Here is a 22331-nt window from a genome sequence, read left to right as displayed (position 1 = left end):
TTAAAGCAGAATCGCAGAGCCGGGAAGGCAGGCTGGTTCGGTGTGAAGAGTAAACTCCAGGCCCAGGCGGCTACCCTGGAGCCCAGGCCCGGCCTCTCTCCCAACTCCCCGGGAATCTCACCCAATTTAACCCAAATAAACTCAGCTCTCCACTCACACAATCCTCAGAGAGAGAAGCAACCCTCAGCCCGCACTGGACCAGCTGGCGCCACCTCTGCCCCCGGGCCGAGCCCGGGCCAATGGGAAGGGCGGATGGGGCGGGCCGAGCCCGGGCCAATGGGGAGGGCGGATGGGGCGAGCCTGGGCCAATGGGGAGGGCGGATGGGGCGGGCCGAGCCCGGGCCAATGGGGAGGGTGGATGGGGCGAGCCTGGGCCAATGGGGAGCGCGGATGGGGCGAGCCTGGGCCAATGGGGAGCGCGGATGGGGCGAGCCTGGGCCAATGGGGAGGGCGGATGGGGCGGGCCGAGCCCGGGCCAATGGGGAGGGTGGATGGGGCGGGGGGCGGGCTGAGTCTGCGCCAATGGGGAGGGCGGATGGGGCGGGCCGAGCCCGGGCCAATGGGGAGGGCGGATGGGGCGAGCCTGGGCCAATGGAGAGCGTGGATGGGGCGGGGGCGGGCCGAGCCTGGGCCAATGGGGAGGGTGGAGGGGGGCGAGCTTGGGCCAATGGGGAGCGCGGATGGGGCGGGGGCGGGCCGAGGCTGGGCCAATGGGGAGGGTGGATGGGGCGAGCCTGGGCCAATGGGGAGCGCGGATGGGGAGGGGGCGGGCCGAGCCCGGGCCAATGGGGAACGCGGATGGGGCGGAGCCGCAGCCTGCCGTTGTGAGGGAAATGGCGGCCGCACCCGGGCCCCCGGAGCCTCGGAGCGCCCCGTCCCGGTCCACCCGGCCCCTGAACATCGTTCCCCGGCTTCAGCAGGGTCGCTACACGGGCCACGGGCCCACCAGAGTCTCCCAGGTAGGCCCAGGGGCAGCGGGCGGGCGCGGCCGGGCTCTCGGAGCTTTGTGTCCAGGGCCCCGATCAGCCTGGGGCTCAATTCAGCGGCGTGTCGCCGCGCGGGGAGCGGGGTTTCAGTTACAGGGAAGCGGCGGCGTGGGGAAGGGAACGCCCCCGAATAATAATAATCCCCCCCCGAATAATAATAATCCCCCCCCCCGAATAATAATAATCCCCCCCACCCCCCGGAATAATAATCTCCCCCCGGAATAATAAAAATCCCCCCCCCAGGAATAATAATAATCCCCCCCCCCGAATAATAATAATCCCCCCGAATAATAATCCCCCCCGAATAATAATAATCCCCCCCCCCCGGAATAATAATAATCCCCCCCCCCGGAATAATAATAATCCCCCCCCCCCGGAATAATAATAATCCCCCCCCCCCGGAATAATAATAATCCCCCCCCCCCGGAATAATAATAATCCCCCCCCGGAATAATAATAATCCCCCCCCCGGAATAATAATAATCCCCCCCCTGGAATAATAATAATCGCCCCCCCCTGGAATAATAATAATCCCCCCCGGAATAATAATAATACCCCCCCCCCGGAATAATAATAATAACCCCCCCCGGAATAATAATAACCCCCCGGAATAATAAACCCCCCCCCTCGGAATAATAATAATCCCCCCCCCCCGGAATAATAATAACCCCCCGGAATAATAAACCCCCCCCCCTCGGAATAATAATAATCCCCCCCGAATAATAATAATCCCCCCCGAATAATAATAATCCCCCCCCCCCGGAATAATAATAATCCCCCCCCCGGAATAATAATAATCCCCCCCCCGGAATAATAATAAAACCCCCGAATAATAATAATCCCTCCCCCCGGAATAATAATAATCCCCCCCCCCGGAATAATAATAATCCCCCCCCGAATAATAATAATCCCCCCCCCCGAATAATAATAATCCCCCCCCGAATAATAATAATCCCCCCCCCCGGAATAATAATAATAATCCACCCCCGGAATAATAATAATAATCCCCCCCCGGAATAATAATAATAACCCCCCCCCGGAATAATAATAACCCCCCGGAATAATAAACCCCCCCCCTCGGAATAATAATAATCCCCCCCGAATAATAATAATCCCCCCCCCCCCCGAATAATAATAATCCCCCCCCCCGGAATAATAATAATCCCCCCCCCCGAATAATAATAATCCCCCCCCCCGGAATAATAATAATCCCCCCGGAATAATAATAAAACCCCCGAATAATAATAATCCCTCCCCCCGGAATAATAATAATCCCCCCCCCGAATAATAATAATCCCCCCCCCCCGAATAATAATAATCCCCCCCCCGGAATAATAATAATCCCCCCCCCCCGGAATAATAATAATAATCCCCCCCCGGAATAATAATAATCCCCCCCCCGGAATAATAATAATAACCCCCCCCCCCCAGAATAATAATAACCCCCCGGAATAATAAACCCCCCCCCTCGGAATAATAATCCCCCCCCCCGAATAATAATAATCCCCCCGGAATAATAATAAAACCCCCGAATAATAATAATCCCTCCCCCGGAATAATATTAATCCCCCCCGGAATAATATTAATCCCCCCCCCGAATAATAATAATTCCCCCCCCCCGAATAATAATAATCCCCCCCCCGAATAATAATAACCCCCCCCCCCCACGGAATAATAATAATCCACCCCCGGAATAATAATACTCCCCCCCGGAATAATAACACTCTCCTCCCCCCCCCCCCCCGGAATAATAATAATCCCCCCCCCCCGGAATAATAATAATCCCCCCCCCAGAATAATAATAATCCCCCCCCCGGAATAATAATAATCCCCCCCCCCCCCCCAACCCGGAATAATAATCCCCCCCCCCCCCCGGAATAATAATAATCCCCCCCCCCCCGGAATAATCGTTTCCCCGGGAATCTCTCCCCTGGGAATTATTCCCCCCCCCCCCCCCCCCCCGCCCGGCCCCAGGAATCACCCATCACACCCGGGAATAATCACCCCCTCCCCTGGGGTAATCACCCCTCCTGCGGGGTAACCAGTGAGGCAAGCGGAGCGTGTTTCAGTGGGAGAGCATTTGGGGAACAGTGATTCACAATATCTTTAGGTTTAGAGTAGTTATGGAAAACGGCAAAGTAGAATCAAAGGTGAAGATACTGATCTGGAAGAGGGCTCATTTCGGGGAGTTGAAAAGGGATCTGACTCTGGTGGATTGGAATCAAAGTTATCGGGTGAAGCTGTTACTGAACAATGGGAGGCCATCTGAGACGCTACAGATGCATTCGCACCCGTACGACCAGATTTAGGAACAGCTTTCCCAGGGCTGTCATCCTACTGAACTCCACAAATAAACTCTAAAGCCTGCACATCTGTCAATGCACTTTATTATGGTTGTGTTTATGTTAATGTATTACAAGCCAAATGTATGTTGAATGTTTAAATGTCTTAATCTAAATGTACACTCTCGGGAGCCGCAAGCCTACATTTCGTTGTACTGCACTTGTGCACTAACAATGACAATAAAGTTGATTATGATTATGATTCGATTATTAGAGGAGCTGGTTTGGGTACAGAGTAGACACATTCCCAAGAGGGGGAAAGGAAGGGCATCCAAAGTTAACGCTCCTTGGATGACTGAAGATATAGAGATTAAAATGATACAGAAAAAGGTGGCTTATGACTATTGTACAGTTCGTAACACAGTGGAGAACCAAGCTGAATATTGAAAGTACAGAGGTTATTTTTTTTTTAAAAGGGAGTAAGCGGGGCAAAGAGAGTATTGGCTAACCTTAAAGGGAACTCAAGTCTTAAACACACAAATATGTTAGTCAAAGGGATGGTGGGGCCAATTAGGGACCAAAAAGGAGATCTTTTTGTGTTGGTAGCAAGCATGGCCGAGGTACTAAAGGAGTACTTTGCATCTGTCTTCACCAGAGAAGAGGATGCTGCAAATGTATCAGTAAAGGAGGCGACAGTAGCGATATTGGATGGGATGAAATAGCTAAAGAGGGTGTACATTAAAGGTTGGCCGCACTCAAAGTCAAAAAGTCACTTGGTCGAGACGGGATGCATCCTAGGTTGCTGAGGGAAATAAGGGTGGAAATTGCAGAGGCTCTGACCACAATCTTCCAATCCTCCTTGGATATGGGGGTGCTGCCAGAGGACTGGAGGATTGCAAATGTTACACTCCTGTTTAAAAAAAGCGGAGAGGGATAAACCTGGCATCTCCGGGCCAGTCAACCTAATGTCGGTGGTGGAAAAACTTTGAGACATTAATCCGGGACAGAATTAAGTTGCACTTGGAGAAATATGGGCTAATAAATGAGAGTCAGCACGGATTAGATAAACACAATTTTTCTTTAACAAACTTGATTGAGTTCTTTGAAGTAACGGAGAGGATTGATGAGGGTAGTGAGATTGATGTTGTGTATATGGACTTTCAAAAGACGTTTGATAAAATACCACAAAATAGACTTGTTAGCAAAATTGAAGCCGTTGGGATTAAAGGAGCAGTGGCTGCGTGGATACAACATTGGCGAAGGGACAGAAAGCAGAGAGTCGTGGTGAACTAAAAACAGAAAATGCTGGAAATACTCAGCAGGTCAGGCAGCATCTGTAGAGAGAGAAAAGAGTTAATGTTTCAGGTCGATGACCCTTCGTCAGAGTGGTGAAGGGTTGTTTTTCAGACTGTAGTGAAGTATACAGTGGTGTTCCCCAGGGGTCAGTATTAGGACCACTGCTCTTGTTGATGCATATTAATGATATGGACTTGGGTATACAGGGGATAATTTCAGTTTCCAGATGATACAAAACTTGGAAATGTAGTAAACTGAGGGGGATAGTAACAGACTTCAGGAGGACATAGACAGACTGGTGAAATGGGCAGACACATGGCAGATGAAATTTAACAGAGAAGTGTGAAGTGATTCTTTTTGATGGAAGAACGAGGAGAGGCAATATAAACTAAAGGGTACAATTTTAAACGAGGTGCAGGAACAGAGAGACCTGGGGGTGTACGTACACAAATCTTTGAAGGTGGCAGGACAAGTTGAGGAGGCTGTTAAGGCTTACAGATCCTTGGTTTTATAAATAGAGAAATCGAGTACAAAAGCAAGGAAGTGATGCTAAACCTTTGTAAATCACTGGTTAGGCCCCAGCTGGAGTATTGTGGCCAATTCTGGGCACCACACTTTAGGAAGGATGTCAAGCCTTGGAGAATGTGCAGAGGAGATTTACTAGAATGGCACCAGGGATGAGGAATGTCAGTTACATGGAGAGAGTAGAGAAACTGGGGTTGTTCTCCTCAGAGCAGAGAAGGTTAAGGGGAGATTTATTAGATGTGTTCAAAATCTTGAAGGGTTTTGATAGAGTAAATAAGAAACCGTTTGAAGGATCGATAACCAGAGGACACATTTAAGGTAATTGGCAAAAGAACCAGAGGCGACATAAGGAAAAAAATACTCATGCAGCGAGTTGTTGTGATCTGGAATGCACTGCCTGAAAGAACGGAGGAAGCAGATTCAGTAATAACTTTCAAAAGGGAATGGGATAAATACTTGAAGTGGAAAAGTTTGCAGGGCTATGGGAAAAGAGCAGGGGTGTGTGTCTTAATTGGATAGCTCTGCCAAAGAGCCGGCACAGACACGATGGGCCGAATGGCCTCTGTGCTGTATCATTGCCATCCTTTCAGCTGCATCTTCTACATCAGTTTCCCTCCCCCCCCCCCCCCCCCCCATAGACAGACTGGTGAAATGGGCAGATACGTGGTAGATGCAATTAATCCAGATAAGTGAGAAGTGATGCACTTGGGGAAAAACAACATGGAGTGGCAGTTCAATCTTAATGGTACTATTTTGAGAGATGCACGAGATGAGGGAGCTGGGGGGTGCATATTCACAAATCCTTGAAGGTGGCAGGGCAGGTTGATAAGCTGGTCAAGAAAGCGTATGGGATACTTGGCTTTGTAAATAGGGGCATTGAATACAAAAACTTGGAAGTCATCCAAAACTTTATAAATAAAAGAAAGACTTGTATTTATACAGCACCTTTCACCACCTCAGGACGTCCCAAAGCGCTTTACAGCCAATGAAGTACTTTTTGAAGTGTAGTCACTGTTGTAATGTAGGAAACGCGGCAGCCAATTTACGCACAGCAAGTTTCCACAAACAGCAATGTGATAATGACCAGATAATCTGTTTTAGTGATGTTGATTGAGGGATAAATATTGGCCAGGACACCGGGGAGAACTCCCCTGCTCTTCTTTGAAATAGTGCCATGGGATCTTTTACGTTCGCCTGAGAGAGCAGGCGGGGCCTCGGTTTAACGTCTCATCCGACAGATGGCTAGGCTAGGCTTCAGCTAGAGTATTGTGTATAATTCTGGGCACCACACTTTAGGAAGGTTGTTGAGGCTTGGGAGAGGGTACAGAGGAGGCTTAACAGGATGATAGTAGGAATGAGATTGGAGAAGCTGGGATTGTTCTCTTCAGAGCAGAAAAGGTTAAGGGGAGATTTAATAGAGGTATTCAAAACTGAGGGGTTTTGTTAGGGCAAGTATGGAGAAACTGTTTCCTCTGGCAAGTGGGTCATTAACCAGAGGTCATAGATTTAAAATAATTGGCTAAAGAGCTAGAGGGGAAATGAGGAGAAATGTCTTCGCACAGAGGGTTATGATGATCTGGAACGTACTACCTGAAAGGTTGGTAGAATCAGATTCCATAGGAACTTTCAATAGGCAGTTGGACATGTAGTTGGCGAGAACTAATTTGCAGGGTTATGGGGGGGAAAAGTCTAGCTCAGTGGGACTGCCCTCCCTTGGTTCCACTCTTGCCTGTCTAATTGTAGCCAGATCATCTCCAGCAATGGCTTCTCTTCTCACCCTGAATCATTAGCTTCAGAGTTGCTCAAGGATCTATCCTTGGCCTCCTCCTCTTCCTCGTCCACATGTTGCCCCATGGAGACATCATCCACAGGCATGGGGTCAAGTTCTACATTTACACTGGCGACACCCATCGCTACCTTGGCACCACCTCTCTTGATCCCTCCACTGCAGCTGTGCTGTTTTTTCTTTATTCGTTCTAGGGATGTGGCAAGGCCAGCCTTTATTGGCCATCGAGAAGGTGGTGGTGAGCTGCCGCCTCGAATACAACTGAGTGGCTTGCAAGGCCATTTCAGAGGGCAGTTAAGAGTCAACCTCATTGCTGTGGGTCTGGAGTCACATATAGGCCAGACCGGGTAAGGACAGCAGATTTCCTTCCCTAAAGGACATTAGTGAACCAGATGGGTTTTTACAACAACCCGGTATTTATTTAGCTTTTTATTCCAGATTTATTTAATTAATTGAATTTAAATTCCCCAACTGCCGTGGTGGGATTTGAACTAATTGCTCCGGATCATTAGTCCAGGCCTCTAGGATTACTAGTCCAGTAACATAACCACTGTGCTACCATACCCTCATTGTCCGACATCCATAGGATTACATAGGCTATACCGCACAGAAACAGGCCATTCGTCCCAACCAGTCGGTGTTTATGCTCCACTCGAGCCGCTTCTCGTCTTTCCTCATCTAACTCTATCAGCATAACCCTCTATTCCCTCCTCCCTCATATGCTTATCAAGTCTCCCCTTAAAGGCATCTATACTATTCGCTTCAACCACTCCCTGTGGTAGCGAGTTCCACGTTCTCACCACTCTCTGGGTAAAGAAGTTTCTTCTGAATTCTCTATTTGATTTCTTGGTGCCTATCTTGTATTGATGGCCTCAAGTTTTGCTCTTCCCCACAAGTGGAAACACTCTGTATCCACTCTATCAAAACCTTTCATAATTTTATAGACCTCTATTACGTCACCCCTCAATGTTCTCTTTTTCAAGAGAAAAGAGACCCAGCCTGTTCATCGTTTCCTGATATGTATACCCTCGCATTTCTGGCATCATCCTTGTAAATCTTCTCTGCATCCTCTCCAGTGCCTCTATATCCTTTTTATAATATGGCGACCAGAACTGTACGCAGTACTCCAAGTGTGGCCTAACCAAGGTTCGATACAAGTTTAGCATAACTTCTCTATTTTTCAATTCTGTTCCTCTAGAAATAAACTCTAGTGCTTAGTTTGCTTTATTAACGGCCGAGTTAACCTGCGTTGCTACTTTGTGATTTGTGTATTTGTTCTCCAAGATCCCTACGCTCTTCTATCCCATTTAGATTCTTATTTTCTAAGTAATATGTGACCTCCCTATTTTTCTTGCCAAAATGTAATACCTCACCCTTATCTGTGTTGAAATTCATTTGCCAATTATATGCCCATTCTGCAAGTTTATTAATGTCATTTTGTAATTTGTTGCAGCCCTCCTCAGTATTGACGATCTCCCACAATTTGGTGTCGTCCGCCAATTTAGAAATTGTGTTTTTGATTCCAAAGTCTCAGTCGTTAATATAAGCGAGCTGCCGTATCCTCCAATTAAACATTCGGAGGACTGAAGCCATCGTCTTTGGCCCCCATCACAAACTCCATACCCATGGCACTGACTCCATCCCTTTCCCCGGCCACTATCTGAGACTCAACCAGACTGTTCACAACCTTGGTGCCCTATTTGACCCTGAGCTAAGCTGCCAACCCCATATTCTCTCCATCACCAAGACCAGCGACTTCTACCTCCGTCTCATCCCCTGCCTCAGTTCATCTGAAGCCGAAACTCTCATCCATGCCTTTCTTACCTCTAGACTCGACTATTTAAACGCACTCCTGGATAGCCTCCCACGTCTATCCTCCATTAGCTTGAGGTCATCCTAAACTCTGCTGCCTAACTCGCACCAAGTCCCGTTCACCCATCACACCAGTTCTCGTTGACCTACATTGGCTCCCGGTTAAGTGATGCCTCAATTTTTAAAATTCTCATCCTCGTTTTCAAATCCCTCCATGGCCTCGCCCCTCCCTATATCTGTAACCTCCTCCAGCCCCACAACCCTCCAAGATATCTGTTGTACTCTAATTCTGGCCTCTTGAGCATCCCTATTTCAATCATCCCACCATTGGTGGCCATGCCTTCATCTGCCAAGGCCCTAACCTCTGGAATTCCCTCCTTAAACCTCTCTATACTCCTTTAAGACGCTCCTTAAAACCTACCTCTTTGACCAAGCTTTTGGCCATCGGCCCTAATATTTCCTTATGTGGCTCGGTGTCAAGTTTTGTTTTATAATGCTCTTGCGAAGCATCTTGGGATGTTTTATTACGTTAAAGGCGCTATATAAATGCAAGTCGTTGTTGTATTTGTAGCCTCAAGTTGGTAGCACTATCGTCTGAGTCAGTAGGTTGTGGGTTCAAGTCCCACTTTCCACACAAAAATCTAGACTGACACTCCAGTGCAGTACTGAGGGAGTGCTGCACTGTCTGAGGTGCCGTCTTTTCAGTGAAACGTTAAACCGAGGCCCCGTCTGCTCTCAGGTGGACATAAAAGATCCCATGGCACTATTTCGAAGAAGAGCAGGGGAGTTGTCCCCAGTGCCCTAGGGCCAATATTTATCCCTCAACCAACACTGTAAAAAAACAGATTATCTGGTCATTATCACATTGCTGTTTTTGGGAGCTTACTGTATGCAAATTGGCTGCTGCGCGTCCTACATCACAACAGTGACTACACTTCAAAAGTACATCATTAGCTGTAAAACGCTTTGGGATGTCCTGAGGTTGTGAAAGGCGCTAGATAAATGCAAGTCTTTCTTTTTGACGATTCCAGTGTTCTCCTGCCCGGCCCCCCACCCTGCGTCCAAAACCCTGCTGTCCATAACCTATCCTGCACCGAGTCCTGTTCACCCTGATCACCCCCTGTGCTCACTGACAGACATTGGCTCCACCAACGCATCAAATGGAAAATTCTCATCCTTGTGTTCAAATCCTTTCCTGGCCTTGCCCCTCCCTATCCCTATAATGTGCCCAAGCCCTACAAGACACCGAGATCTCGACACCCCCACTCCCTTCGCCCCACCATTGTTTCAACTGTCCTGTCCCTGGAATTCATAGGAACTGGAGGAGGCCATTTAGCCCCTCGAGCCTGTTCTGCCATTCAATGAGATCATGGCTGATCTGGAACCTTTGCCCCATATCCCTCAATAGCTTTGGTTAACAAAAATCTGTCAATCTCTGATTTAAAATGAACAATTGACTGAGTATCAGTTGCCATGGAAGAGAGTTCCAAATTTCTACCATCCTTTGGGTGTAGAAGTGTTTCCTACCTTCACTCCTGAAAATCCTGGCACTTGGAATCATAGAATAAAATCATAGAATGGTTACAGCACGGAATAAGACCATTCGGCCCATCGAGCCTGTGACGACTCTCTGCGAGAGCACTTCAGCTGGTCCCACTCCCCCGCCCTTTCCCCGTAGCCCTGCAAATTTCTTTGCTTCAGATACTTATCCAACTCCCTTTTGAAAACAGGGAACTAGAGATCGGTTAGCCTAACATCAGTAGTAGGGAAAATGCTAGAGTCTATTATAAAGGATGTGATAACAGGACCCTTGGAAAATATCAACGGGATTAGACAAAGTCAACATGGATTTATGAAAGGGAAATCGTGTTTGACAAACCTACTGGAGTTTTTTGAGGATGTAACTGGTAGAATAGATAAGGGAGAACCAGTGGATGTGGTGTATTTGGATTTTCAGAAGGCCTTTGATAAAGTCCCACATAAGAGGTTAGTGTGCAAAATTAAAGCACATGGGATCGGGGCTAATATACTGGCATGGATTGAAAATTGGTTAACAGACAGGAAACAGAGAGTAGGAATAAATAGGTCTTTTTCGGGGTGGCAGGTGGTGACTAGTGGGGCACCGCAGGGATCAGTGCTTGGGCCCCAGCTATTCACAATATATGTCAATGATTTGGATGAGGGAACCAAATGTCATATTTCCAAGTATACCGACGACACGAAACTAGGTGGGATTGTGAGTTGTGAGGAGGAGGCAAAGAGGCTTCAAGGCGATTTAGACAAGTTGAGTGAGTGGGCAAATACATGGCAGATGCAGTATAACGTGGATTATTGTGAAGTTATCCACTTCAGTCGGAAAAACAGAAAGGCAGAGTATTATTTAAATGGTGATAGATTGGGAAATGTTGATGTACGAAGGGACCTGGGTGTCCTTGTACACCAGTCACTGAAAGCAAACATGCAGGTGCAGCAAGCAGTTAGGAAGGCAAATGGTATGATAGCAAAATACTGCAGATGCTGAAATTCCAAAATAACAACAGAAAACGCTGGAAAAACTCAGCAGGCCAGGGCAGCATCCGTGGAGAGAGAAATAATTAACGTTTCAGGTCGATGACCTTTCTGTTGGCCTTCATTGCAAGAGGATTTGAGTGCAGGAGCAAGGATGTCTGAGTGCAGGAGCAAGGATGTCTTACTGCAGTGATACAGGGCCTTGGTGAGACCACACCTGGAGTACTGTGTGCAGTTTTAGTCTCCTTACCTAAGGAAGGATGTACTTGCCATAGAGGGAGTGCAGCGAAGGTTCACCAGACTGATTCCTGGGATGGCAGGACTGTCGTATGAGGCGAGATTGGGTCAACTAGGCCTGTATTCACTAGAGTTTAGAAGAATTAGAGGGGAACTCATTGAAATGTATAAAATTCTGACAGGGCTAGACAGACTGGATGCAGGGAGGATGTTTCTCCTGTATGGGGGGTGTCTAGGACGAGGGGTCACAGTCTCAGGATACGGGGTAGGACATTTAGGACTGAGATGAGGAGAAATTTCGTCACTCAGAGGGTGGTGAACCCGTGGAATTCTCTACCACAGAAGGCTGTGGAGGCCAAGTCACTGAATATATTTAAGAAGGAGATAGATAGATTTCTAGACACAAAAGGCATCAAGGGGTATGGGGAGAGAGCAGGAATATTGAATGGTGGAGCAGGCTCGAAGGGCCGAATGGCCTACTCCAGCTCCTTTTTTCCTATGTTCTATGTTTCTGTGTCTCCCCGCCCCACTCATATCTGAAAGGTGCACGTCCGGTGACGACAGCATTGGGCTCAGCCATGATGTGCTTCCGGTTGAATAGGCTGCCAACACCAGCGGTTTGGGATCATAACAGGACCAAGGGCCATTTGAATAAGGGATAGAGGGGGATTGCTGCCCTCTTGGATTTGTGACAGCAGGAATCACTGCATTCATGAGCGGACAGCTGGAAATTGGTTAGCACGAATTTCTTACAAATGCTTGGAGGCATTGACAGCAGATGTGGAGCTTACAGTGGACAACAATGGCAGCAGATATGGAGCTTACAGTGGGCAACATTGGCAGGGGATACGGAGCTTACAGTGGGCAACATTGGCAGCGGATACGGAGCTTACAGTGGGGAACGTTGGCAGCAGATACGGAGCTTACAGTGGGGAACATTGGCAGCAGATATGGAGCTTACACTGGGGAACATTGGCAGGGGATACGGAGCTTACAGTGGGGAACGTTGGCAGGGGATATGGAGCTTACAGTGGGGAACGTTGGCAGGGGATACGGAGCTTACAGTGGGGAACATTGGCAGGGGATACGGAGCTTACAGTGGGGAACGTTGGCAGCAGATACGGAGCTTACAGTGGGGAACGTTGGCAGCAGATACGGAGCTTACAGTGGGGAACATTGGCAGGGGATACGGAGCTTACAGTGGGGAACGTTGGCAGGAGATACGGAGCTTACAGTGGGGAACGTTGGCAGGGGATATGGAGCTTACAGTGGGGAACGTTGGCAGGGGATACGGAGCTTACAGTGGGGAACATTGGCAGGGGATACGGAGCTTACAGTGGGGAACGTTGGCAGGGGATACGGAGCTTACAGTGGGGAACGTTGGCAGGGGATACGGAGCTTACAGTGGGGAACGTTGGCAGGGGATACGGAGCTTACAGTGGGGAACGTTGGCAGGGGATACGGAGCTTACAGTGGGGAACGTTGGCAGGGGATACGGAGCTTACAGTGGGGAACGTTGGCAGGGGATACGGAGCTTACAGTGGGGAACGTTGGCAGGGGATACGGAGCTTACAGTGGGGAACGTTGGCAGGGGATACGGAGCTTACAGTGGGGAACATTGGCAGGGGATACGGAGCTTACAGTGGGGAACGTTGGCAGCAGATACGGAGCTTATAGTGGGGAACATTGGCAGGGGATATGGAGCTTACAGTGGGGAACATTGGCAGGGGATACGGAGCTTACAGTGGGGAACATTGGTAGCAGATATGAAGCTTACAGTGGGGAACGTTGGTAGCAGATATGGAGCTTACAGTGGGGAACGTTGGCAGCAGATACGGAGCTTACAGTGGGGAACGTTGGCAGGGGATACGGAGCTTACAGTGGGGAACATTGGCAGGGGATACGGAGCTTACAGTGGGGAACGTTGGTAGGGGATACGGAGCTTACAGTGGGGAACATTGGCAGGGGATACGGAGCTTACAGTGGGGAACATTGGCAGGGGATACGGAGCTTACAGTGGGGAACGTTGGTAGGGGATACGGAGCTTACAGTGGGGAACATTTTGTTCCCGTCGTGTTCAGTGTTTCATTTCAACATGTTCAAGTATAGAGTAAACTTCAAAATGCAGTATTCATCGACTTGTTAAAGGAGTAGTATACATCTTTACAAGCATCCCGTATCCTAATTATTCCTAGAGTCCTATTTTGTTTATAAAAACCTAAAGTAGTCTGTCACGTTCAGCCAGATAGGTTGGTTGACTTGTAAGGTATGAAAGTTGGCCTATTACGTCTGAGATGTAGAGGGCAGTGGCTGCAGGTGCATCAGACCATGTAGCTATCGTGCCTTTAGCCTGGCCAGCTGTAGTCTGTTTAGCTTGCCCACCTGCAAGATAACAGCAGCTTATCTGTGTTAGTAGGTTCTGGGCAGAGAAGCAGGATATTTGAAAGAAAAACGATGCAGTGACTGTCAACATAGAGCCGCAGATGTTCCCCCCCCCCGGCCCCCCCCCCCCCCCCCCCCCCCAAGATGAAAATGGTGCTCTCTTTTAGAAAGTTAATTTGGCTGACATGACACTCCGTTTTACTCCTTGTTGCACACACTGGGGGATCAGTAAGATCATACTGCAAAAGGGCTAGGAGCAAGACCAGGGGTTGTAGATCGTAGGTCTCTGTCCCACACTACAGGGGAAATATAAAATGGATTTTTAGGAAACCATAAACCAAGATTAAATGCTGATTATAGTTTTCAATTTTTTAAATAAAAGTAGCTTCTAACTCTGTTTCTGTTTGCAGATTCCAGATTCTTTGCTCAGAGAGAGGGACAAAACTGCAAAATGGAACGGAATCCCACATCTGGTGCAGAAATTATACGAGAACAGCCAGCCCAACAATGACGGGCTCTTGCAGTGCCAAGGTATCTTAAAGGTAAGTGCTAAAGATTGTGGTGCAATGCACTCTGAGGTAAGCCTAAAAATAGCAATCGCATCATCTCTCAACCATCTTTTTTCCAGTGAGAACATGCCCAGTTTACATAATCGCTCCTCATGATCCTATCCCTCCATCCCCCTCAATCATTCTGGTTGCTCTCTTCTGTATCCTTTCAATAGCTGCAATATCCTCCTTGTACTGTACTGTGGTACAAAACTGTACACCGTATTCTAAGTGTGGTCGCACCAATGATTTAAAGAAAGACTTGCATTTATATCGTGCATTTTACAACCTCAGGACGTCCCAAAGTGCTTTACAGCCAATGAAGTACAAAGTGACACAATTTATAAAGTGGTAGGATTACCTTGTTGGTGAAAAATAGATTCACTCGAGTCTGTCTTAAAGTAAAAGTACACAGTTTATTGTTCAGAGCGCTCTGGGAGAAGAGCCATCGACCTCGCGGTCTAGTGATCACCTTCTCACCGTTAGTGATATCAAACTTCTTTTATACAGGCAAAACACTACACACAAATGTGTTCACCCAATTATGTTCCCCCAGCAACAATTCTCTTGTCCTCATCCAATCACGTTCCCCCAGCAACAAGGTATTGAAACTTCTTTTATATATTATAGTAAAATATTACACACAGGTGTCTTCAACCAATCACGCTCCCCCAGCAACAACTCCCCTGTCCTCACAGGAATGATATGGAACCTTCCAGAACTCTGGGCGGTTTTTAAGAGTTAATTACAAAATGGGCAGTTTTGCAGCTACCAATTACTGTAACTCATCAATACACACAATTTTGACTCATCTACTTTGCATTATAGAATAGTAGAATTACATTAATACATCCAAAGGGCTTCCAGCAAATAGTTTGCAGAAGGCTGCACCACTGAATAATTGTGAAATATTTAGTGTTTCCCACATTCAATAACTGTTCAACAATAATGTCAAGCACAATGGTTTTAATGGGAGCCGACACAAACAGTTAATTCCTGCCCCGTCTTAAGCGGAGTTTGTTTTGTCTTGTGCCATTGTTTCTTATTTACAAGTTCACTTCTTACAATACATTCTTTAACTCTTTATGTTGCTGCTTTAAGCTATATAATTTTCACCCTAACAGTCCCTCCTGTTGGTCCCTGATCAAAACTTGATTTGTCCTGGGAACCAATGTACCAGGGTAAAAATGGCGGCACGCAGCTCCTTGTTATCCGTTTACGAAATCCAACAACGATCACAATTGTTTATGACACTCTTGATGATTCCTTTATGCCATTATTGGCTATTGTCCATTTTGATCCTTCATTCTTATCTGATGTGTCGAAAACATGTCCTTCTCTTTGATTTGGGTACGATTTGGACAGGTTGGGTGATTGGGCAGTAACATGGCAAATGCACTATAATGTGGATAAATGTGAGATTATCCACTTTGGTGGCAAAAACAGGAAGGCAGATTATTATTTGAATGGCAATAGATTGAGAGAAGGGGAAGTGCAAAGAGACCTGGTTGTTATTGTGCACCAGTCGCTGAAGGTAAGCATGCAGGTGCAGCAGGCGGTTAAGAAGGCAAATGGTATGTTGGCCTTCGTAGCAAGAGGGTTCGAGTACAGGAACAAGGATGTCTTGCTACAGTTGTACAGGGCCTTGGTGAGACCGCACCTTGAGTATTGTGTGCAGTTTTGGTCACCTTACCTGAGGAAGGACGTTCTTGCCATGGAGGGAGTGCAGCGAAGATTCACCAGGCTGATACCTGGGATGGCAGGAATGACGTATGAGAAGAGATTGTGTCGATTGGGCTTATACTCACTGGAGTTTAGAAGATTGAGAGGGGATCTCATCGAAACCTATAAAATTCTGACAGGTCTGGACAGACTAGATGCAGGAAGGATGTTTCTGATGGCTGGGGAGTCCAGAACCAGGGGTCATAGTCTAAGGATAAGGGGTAAGCTATTTAGGACTGAAATGAGGAGGAATTTCTTCACCCAGAGAGTGGTGAACCTGTGGAATTCTCTGCCACAGAGGGCGGTGGAGGCCAGTTCATTAAATATATTCAAGAAAGAGTTGGATATATTTCTTGAGGCTAAAGGGATCAAGGGATATGGGGAGAAGGCAGGGACGGTACTGAAATTGGATGATCAGCCATGATCTCATTGGATGGCGGAGCAGGCTCGAAGGGCCGAATGGCCTACTCCTGCTCCTATCTTCTATGTTTTTATATCCATTTTCTCCTTTTGTTCGTGTTTCCTTCTTCATCTGTTTATCTGTTTCTTCTTGTGCCTTATGCCATAACCACTGGTTGAACCCTACTCTATCTGTAAGACATTTCTTATACAAATATTCATACAAACGTTACCTGCGCATAAGCATTTTCCATCTAACTGTTTGTACTCCTAAATAAACAAAGCTCTCTCTCGAACGTTACAATACTCCTGTCCGACTGGTGCGGCAGGTACAGCATCTTTTGCCAATTGGGCACAACAACATTTTATCGCTAAGAATGCACAGTACATTTGGATTATTATAACAAAGACCAACATCAATCCATGTAACAATGAGGGTCCGATTGATCCCAACCACCCGGTTGTCCAATTCCAGAGTCGATTCAGGTGGTTGTCTTTTCCCACCTCCTTCCGAATATGTTCGACCAAATTAGTTATATTTTCTGAACTGTCAGGAATGTATGTGCAACACTCAGATCCTATCAGGGCACACGTTCCACCCTTCTCCGCTAGCAGATAATCTAGAGCCATTATATTCTGTAAGGCAACTGCGTATTGCCACCATCTTGGTGTTAATTTTACTCAGTGACTCAGCCGTATCATTGGCTACTTCCTCAAGAATCGAGGCTGCAAGCCGAATTTCTTTTATTGCCCTGGCCGTTCCATACCCGGGGAATAGGATCGCGAAGAATCGTTCTGTTTCAGTAATAGCTCTTTTGGATCGATAATGATAATGATTCGCTAGAGAGGGCAAGTGATAAATGTATGGCACCACATATGCCAGGTAACATGATCCTGTCCAGCCCCGTGGCAACCAGGGGTGTGCCTTGTGGCCACAAATAAAGTATGTCCCATTGTACGAGGTGGTTTTATCAACATCAAACCCTGCAGATACCAGGGAGTAGTTGAAAGTACCTGTCTGGTTGGCGTATGGGACTTTCAGTGTACAACCACAATACTGTGAGGACGTATAAAGGGGAAACCTGTCAGCAGTACCAGTTACTGCAAAATTATACGCGCACCGACTAGTGCCTACGAATATTCCCCCAGTCAAATTCCTTACTAAACATATTGTCCCCGGTAGCCTTCCCAATTATTACAACAGTTGTCCCCCTTTTTTTTTTTTTAACAAGAACCGGAAATCACGCACGCATTACGCTTGCATTAACATCGAACAATTCTTATCACTTTATGTTAACAACTTCCCAAAGGCTATATCGCCAACCCTAACTGTTTGTTGCTTGTAGATTCTATTCTCCTGTGGGGATGGATAAAATATCATCATTAGCTTAAGTCCTCGAACATAACCATTTGGACTTCCTCCCGTCTTGGGGCTAGTTGGGGTCGGCGGGATTGGTCCCATACGTACTTCAGGATGCATCCCAAGGTGTATCCCATTAGGATAATACATATTATCCATACCAATGTTCGTACTATCGTCCATTCCCATTCTTTGTATTGCCTGATATATTCTTCGCTATCTGTAAAGGGTATCTGTTCTGGTGTAGCCATTGCTAAGCTGATGAAGGGTCATAGACTTTCAACTGCGTCCAGTGCTTCCATCGTCCCATGCCCTTCATATCAATGCAAGCACACGTATCCCCACTAATTAGAATTTGGTATGGCCCTGACCACTTTGGTGCAAATTTGGGTTTCTCAGGTAGATTTTTAACCATTACCTTAGTCCCCGCCGGAGGAATGTACGGGAGCGCAGTTAACTCCAAATCTTTGTCCTTTTCCTCCTGCCGATCCCGAGTTTGTTGCCTCATTTCTTTCAACTGGTCACTTAATTCCAATACGTATCTACGGATTTTGTCCTTGAGGGGGCCTACCTCTTCCCCACCAGTTATTAGTCCATGGGGAAGCCGCATTGCCCTTCCCGTCATTAATTCGTACGGGGATAAGCCCGTCATTTGATTCGGGATTGCCTGCAACTTCATTAATACGGCTGGCAACACATCTACCCATTGTTGCTGCCTTTCTCCTAGGGCCTTGGCTAGGGCTGTTTTTAAAGTTCGATTCATTCGTTCCACCATCCCGGAACTTTGGGGATGATAGGGGATGTGGAATTTTTGTTTTATTCCCATCCATTCACATATCTTTTTCACTACAGCTCCTGTAAAATGTGTCCCTTGGTCGGAATCGATCTGTACTGGCACTCCCCATCTGGGAATTACTACTCCTGCCATGATTTTAGCTACAGTGGTGGCTGTACAATCCCGAGTCGCAAACGCCTCAACCCATCTGGTGAATTGATCTATGATTACCAAACAATATTTTCGTCCCCTGGAAGTGGGAAGTGGACCCGTGAAGTCTATCTGTATATTTTCCCATGGCCCCCGTGGTCGGGGTTGGTGGGCTAATCGTATCTTTATCGGTCGCCCTGGGTTATACTGTGCACACCTCAGGCACCGTTGACAGTACTTTGCCGCGTCCTTTCCCAAACCTGGCCACCACCATTCTTTACTTAATAACTCAATCATTGCTCCCCTTCCTGTGTGGGTATCCCCATGGTGCAATTCCAGGAGTATCTGTTGGATACATGTCAGAGCCACCACCTTTCCATCCTTTCGCCAGATTCCCCCGGAATCTGGCCTGCCCCCTGCGCGATGCCACTCTTGTCTTTCTCCTTCAGAGACATCTTTGTGCAACTCACTGATGTCTATGTGTTCTACCTGGACGCTTGACACTCTCTCCTCAACTAGTTCTTGTTCAAGGGCTTGTCTTGCTGCTAAATCTGCAGCCTGATTCCCTTTTTGCTCTGGGCTTTCCACCTTGTTGTAAGGTGGGGGCCTTTCCTCAACCCCCCTTCCTGCGGCGCATAGTCCCACATTTATTTAATTCCAAAGTTCTGACCTGTCCATCCTATATCCATCTTTCCATTGTGTTCCATTTTTCAGGAACTAATTTTCCTGTTCCAATACTTCTATCCTTTCTCTATGCCTCATCAATCTGCAGCGCAATTTGCTATTCTTTTGTATCATTGATACCAATTGATTTACCAAAATGACTCCCGCCTTTTTGCCTCTTTTTTGTTTCTGTTTATCCCACCACTCCCTCTGAGCGTCTGGCGTCTGAAACGGGTCCCACCCGTCCTTCCGCATCTTGTCTACCATACCCTTCCGGTCATCTGCATAGAACCTCGAGAGAGACCCAGGGAGTCCCCACTCTATTTCTTTCCCCGATGCCATAACTAGTCCAACTTCAGACTTACCTTCGGCTGAGTTCCTCTATTCGGGCTGGTCTGCGACTCCTGAAACAATTTCTGGTTAGACAATTTTGGCGTTTGTATCTCAATTCGGACCTACTCTTACCCTTTTTCCTACGTTTCGACACATATATAGTCCTCGACCTCACGATCCTAGGATACTTTTGAGTCTCTCAGCCTACTTAATCCTGGCCATCACGTGGGGCCCAATTGCCCTCTTAATTCCGGCTCAGGCTAGGATCGATGAGACAGGTATCCTCCTTGTCCGTGTCGATCAGTCAAGTACCATTCATTCCTTCACGACTTTTATCGCAACACAGTGTTCCCTATTTCATATAATTCACACCATACAACTGTGTTCTCCTACCTTTTGCAGACTTTTACTTGATTCGTGATGCTACGGCACTGTTCCTCCGCCTCCCCAGATGACTCAATTTCTGGACGGTCAAAATTTGACTTCTCGTCCGGGTTCACTGGTGCGGGCGGTCTTTCAGTTCCGGAGCATCCTGCCGACTACGCCAATTTGTTGGTGAAAAATAGATTCACTCGAGTCTGTCTTAAAGTAAAAGTACACAGTTTATTGTTCAGAGCACTCTGGGAGAAGAGCCATCGACCCCACGGTCTAGTGATCACCTTCTCACCATTACAGTGATATCAAACTTCTTTTATACAGGCAAAACACTACACACAAATGTGTTCACCCAATTATGTTCCCCCAGCAACAATTCTCTTGTCCTCATCCAATCACGTTCCCCCATCAACAAGATATTGAAACTTCACACACATGTGTTCATCCAATCACGTTCCCCCAGCAACAAGGTATTGAAACTTCTTTTATACATTATAGCAAAATATTACACACAGGTGTCTTCAACCAATCACGCTCCCCCAGCAACAACTCCCCTGCCCTCACAGGAACTCTGGGCGGTTTTTAATAGTTAATTACAAAATGGGCAGTTTTGCAGCTACCAATTACTGTAACTCATCAATACACACAATTTTGATTCATCTACTTTGCATTATAGAATAGTAGAATTACATTAATACATCCAAAGGGCTTCCAGCAAATAGTTTGCAGAAGGATGCACCACTGAATAATTGTGAAATATTTAGTGTTTCCCACATTCAATAACTGTTCAACAATAATGTCAAGCACAATGGTTTTAATGGGAGCAGACACAAACAGTTAATTCCTGCCCCGTCTTATGCTGAGTTTGTTTTGTCTTGTGCCATTGTTTCTTATTTACAAGTTCACTTCTTACAATACATTCTTTAACTCTTTATGTTGCTGCTTTAAGCTATATAATTTTCACCCTAACAACCTCACTACTTTGGCTCACCATTGAGTTTACTGTGGGCAGTGCATTACACTGGAATGAGATTCCCTAATCCCACACCATTCATTGCTCCAGTAGTGGCACATGAGATCCGCAAGCACTGCTGAAACCCCTGCATGTGGCATTTTCCAACTATCTCACGGTAGTGTGAATTGTTAAATTATGAAAGACTTGCATTTATATAGCACCTTTCACGACCATCATTATGAAGGCTACGTGCTGTCTTAAGGCAAGGACAAGCGTATAAAAATGGGAAAAGGCCACTGTGAACCTTGGTATCCGAACATCCTCTTTGTTGTGTCCTTTGTGTGAAGAAAATGGGCAAATAAAAAGTGAGAATGGTCATCTTTATCGTCTGTGAATATGACAGATCATTTTTATAACAAGAAATCCCAGGTTGTACTGAGTGGATGGGTTTGGTAGCAATCCAAGATGAATCCTCCACACACACTGTCCCCTCCATCACCTCTTGTGGTGAAACAGCCTCCAGTGCTGACAGTTTATTCTACACGATGGCTATTTTGCTGCTGAACATCTGACTGAATTGCCAATTTGCTTCAGTTTTCTGTAGCTAGATTTTATACCTCTTGATTCTGGAGTAGTGTGTACAGCAGAAAATCTAATTACAACTTCTCAAATCCATTGATAATGTCAACTGTATCAAATTTTCCTTTACTCTAACGTTACTGAGTAGGAACGCTCCAGGGAGCACAATTGTTATAGAACCATAGAAACTTGCAGCACAGAAGGCCATTCGGCCCGTCGTGCCTGTGCTGGCTCTTTGAAAGAGCCGTCGTGTTTAGTCCCACATCCCTGTTTTTTGTCCATAACCTTGTAAGTTGCTCATCCTCAAGTCCCTGTCCAACTCCCTTTTAAAATTATTTATGGAATCAGCTTCCACCACCTTTTCAGGTAGAGCGTTCCAGATCCCGACAACTCCGAGTGGAAAACATTTCTCCTCCTCTCCCCTCTAGATCTTTTACCAATGATTTTAAATCTATGACCTCTGGTTATTGACCCACTCGCCTAGGGAATAGTTTTTCCCTGTTTACTCTATCGAAACTTCTCATCACCTTGAAAACCTCTATTAGGTCACTTTTTAACCTCTGTTCCAAAGAGAAGAGTCCTAATTTTCCAACCTCTCCTCATAACTGAAGTCCCTCCTCTGTACCCTTTCTAATGGCTTTGCATCTTTCCTGAAGTG

General features: G+C 46.7%; 1 protein-coding gene across 4 annotated transcripts in view; it reads left to right on the top strand.

Moving 5' to 3' along the window:
* The first annotated feature begins 789 nt into the window (after positions 1–789).
* LOC147108967 (short transient receptor potential channel 4-associated protein-like) overlaps positions 790–22331 on the top strand; it is a 102060-nt gene continuing 80518 nt past the window's right edge. For all 4 annotated transcript variants that reach the window (XM_086005964.1, XM_086005963.1, XM_086005962.1 and 1 more), the window contains exons 1-2: positions 790–959; positions 14225–14356. In XM_086005964.1, the coding sequence (XP_085862090.1) occupies positions 834–959; positions 14225–14356 (258 nt within the window). In that variant the 5' untranslated portion in view covers positions 790–833. The remainder of the gene's footprint in view (positions 960–14224; positions 14357–22331) is intronic.

Source organism: Somniosus microcephalus, chromosome 13, assembly GCF_052327205.1.
Source record: "Somniosus microcephalus isolate GS21.2 chromosome 13, FLI_Smic_1.0, whole genome shotgun sequence".
Lineage (NCBI taxonomy): Eukaryota > Metazoa > Chordata > Chondrichthyes > Squaliformes > Somniosidae > Somniosus > Somniosus microcephalus.
The sequence above is the reverse complement of the archived record's forward strand: the minus strand, read 5'-3'. Positions and strand labels throughout refer to the sequence as shown.